Source organism: Chelonoidis abingdonii, chromosome 11 (assembly GCF_003597395.2).
Source record: "Chelonoidis abingdonii isolate Lonesome George chromosome 11, CheloAbing_2.0, whole genome shotgun sequence".
Classification (NCBI taxonomy): Eukaryota; Metazoa; Chordata; order Testudines; family Testudinidae; genus Chelonoidis; species Chelonoidis abingdonii.
The window spans coordinates 16,580,530-16,583,208 of record NC_133779.1 but is presented as its reverse complement, the minus strand read 5'-3'; the positions used below and the strand labels follow the sequence as shown (position 1 = coordinate 16,583,208).

At 66.0% G+C, this 2,679-nt stretch overlaps 1 protein-coding gene across 1 annotated transcript in view; it reads left to right on the top strand.

Annotated features, from left to right (window-relative positions):
• Positions 1–821: 821 nt before the first annotated feature.
• Positions 822–2,679, top strand: part of DHDH (dihydrodiol dehydrogenase) — a 7,712-nt gene continuing 5,854 nt past the window's right edge. Inside the window, exons 1-3 of the mRNA XM_032806447.2 lie at positions 822–961; positions 1,930–2,041; positions 2,434–2,597. Coding sequence (XP_032662338.1) covers positions 872–961; positions 1,930–2,041; positions 2,434–2,597 — 366 coding nt within the window. The 5' untranslated portion in view covers positions 822–871. The remainder of the gene's footprint in view (positions 962–1,929; positions 2,042–2,433; positions 2,598–2,679) is intronic.

The window sequence follows — 2,679 nt, the reverse complement described above, 5'->3', positions numbered from 1 at the left end:
GTTCTCTCCCTGCCTCTGGGAGGTGGGGGCTGGGAGCCAGGACTCCTGGGTTCTCTCCCTGCCTCTGGGAGGTGGGGGCTGGGAGCCAGGACTTCTGGGTTCTCTCCCTGCCTCTGGGAGGTGGGGACTGGGAGCCAGGACTCCTGGGTTCTCTCCCTGGCTCTGGGAGCCAGGACTCCTGGGTTCTCATACCTTTAGCTAGCTGACTCTCTCCCCCGACTCTGGGAATAACAGTGGGAAGCCATAGCCAGCGCGGGAGGATGCTGCCAAGTGGGGTGATGGAGTCTCCGGGGTGCCCACGGCTTAGCCAAGTGATCCCAACGGGGGAGAGAAGGGACACTGTGGGGGGGCGGGGGGCAGAGTCTGTGGGAACAGCTCTGCCTCTGCTTGTTATGGAGACAGATATTTGCTTGTCCCCCCAGCTCCTGTAAAAAGTCCCCAAATTAGCGAGGGGGGTTGCAGAACTCGGGGTTCAGTTTCATTCGTCCTCCGGGTCAGAAACTCTACCAGACAGAGAACCCAGGAGTCCTGGCTCCCAGCCCCCCCTGCTCTAATGACTAGACCCCACCCCACTTCCCTCCCAGAGCTGGGAGAGAACCCAGAAATCCTGGCTCCCAGCCCCCCCTGCTCTAACCACCAGCCCCCACTCCCCTCCCAGAGCTGGGAGAGAACCCAGGAGTCCTGGCTCCCAGCCCCCGCTGCTCTAACCATCAGCCCCCACTCCCCTCCCAGAGCTGAGCGGGCGGGAGAGCCCAGGCGGCTGCGAGTGATGCGGAGTCGCTGCAGGCTGGGCGGGGCTCCCAGTGACTTTCCCTCCCTGCCCCGCGGGTTCTGAGTTCGCCCCCAGAGACTTCCTCCCCCCCCCAGGGCTATGGCCACCCGCTGGGGCATCTGCTCGGCCGGCAAAATCAGCCACGATTTTCTAGTGGCCCTGAAGACCCTCCCGGCCACGGAGCATCAGGTGGGCCGGTCCAGGCTAGGAGGGGCTGCGGGTCAGGAGTGAGGGGCACCGGCAGAGCTGGGGGGAGCCCAGGGCTGGGCTAGCAGGGGGCTGCAGGTCGGGAGTGAGGGGCACTGGCAGAGCTGGGGGGGAGCCCAGGGCTGGGCTAGCAGGGGGCTGCAGGTCGGGAGTGAGGGGCACTGGCAGAGCTGGGGGGAGCCCAGGGCTGGACTAGCAGGGGCTGTGGGTCGGGAGTGAGGGGCACTGGCAGGGCTAGGGGGGGTCTAGTGGCTCCCAACCCCCTCTAACCACTAGACCCCACTCCACTCTCAGAAGGGGCACGGAACCCAGGTGTCCGGGAGCTGCGCAAACCCAGCCCTGCGGTCCAGAGTTCACAGTTTGGACTTTGCCCACCAACACCCCCTCCCCCCACGGGATCTGGATCTGTTCCAGTTCCGGCACTGTGCCCCCCCCAGGCCGTGGCCACCCACTGGGGCACCTGCCAGGCTGGGAAAAGCAGCCAGGGTGTCCTGGTGGCCTTGGGCCCCCTCCAGGTGATGAGGATCGAGGGGGGGGTGACAGGGGAAATCTGGGGGGGTCCCAGCAGGGAGAGTTCTGGGGGGCCCAGCCCATGGCTCAGAGGGATTCCTGGGGGACAGGGGGCTGTAGTGGGAGGGCTTTGGGGGAGGACTGAGAATAGATTAATGGGAGCCCTGTGGGGGGCATTCAGGGGGCCCTCCAGAAACAGGGACTCAGGACTCCTGAGTTGTCTCCCCTGCTCTGGGAGGGGAGTGGGGTCTAGTGGCTGGGGGGAGGGGGGAGCCAGGACTCCTGGGTTCCAACCCTGGCTCTGGGAGGGGAGTGGGGTCTGGTGGTTAGAGCAGGGGGTGGCGGGGAGCCAGGACTCTTGGGTTCTTGGCTCAGTGCTCGCTGACAGGGAAGGGAGGTTAGTTCTGGGGCCACCTGGCTGCCTCCCCCCCACATTCCAGGCTGTGGCCATCGCGGCGCGTGATCTTGCCCGGGCTCAGGATTACGCCCAGAAACACGGGATCCCCCGAGCGTACGGGAGCTACGAGGAGCTGGCGCAGGACCCCGACGTGGGTGAGCCACCCCGGGGACCTCCAGGGGACCTGACTCAGAGAGAAACCCCTGGGAGGCAGGACATGGAGCCTTTCCCCTCTATGGGGCACTGGCTCCCACCCAGCCCCAGGGCAGGTACTGGCTGCCTATGGGTGGCGGGGAATGGGGCACGGGGCCTTTCCCCTCTGAGGACAGTGTGTGTGTCTAGGGATACCTTTGGGGCAGGCTGAGACCCCCGAATGTGGGGACTGATCTGAGAGGGGTGAATGGCAGCACGAGGGATGGCTGGAGCCAGGACACCTGGATTCTCTTCCTGGCTCTGGGAGGGGAGTAGGGACTAGTGGTTGGAGCAGGGGGGGTGGTTGGAGTCAGGACTCCTGGGTTCCACTCCCATTTCCCACCTCCCGTGGCAGATGTGGTCTACGTGGGGGTCATACACCCTGAGCACCTGCCTGTGGGGCGGCTCTTCCTGGGGGCTGGGAAGCCCGTGCTGCTGGAGAAGCCCCTGGGGATGAACGCGGCGGAGGTGAGGGAACTGGTGCAACTGGCCCAGAGCCATGGGGTCTTCCTGATGGAGGTGAGCAACATCCTCCGCCCCCCACAGCCCAGCGCCCCCTGCTGAGCCCCCCGCGTCCCCCCGCAGCCCAGCGCCCCCTGCT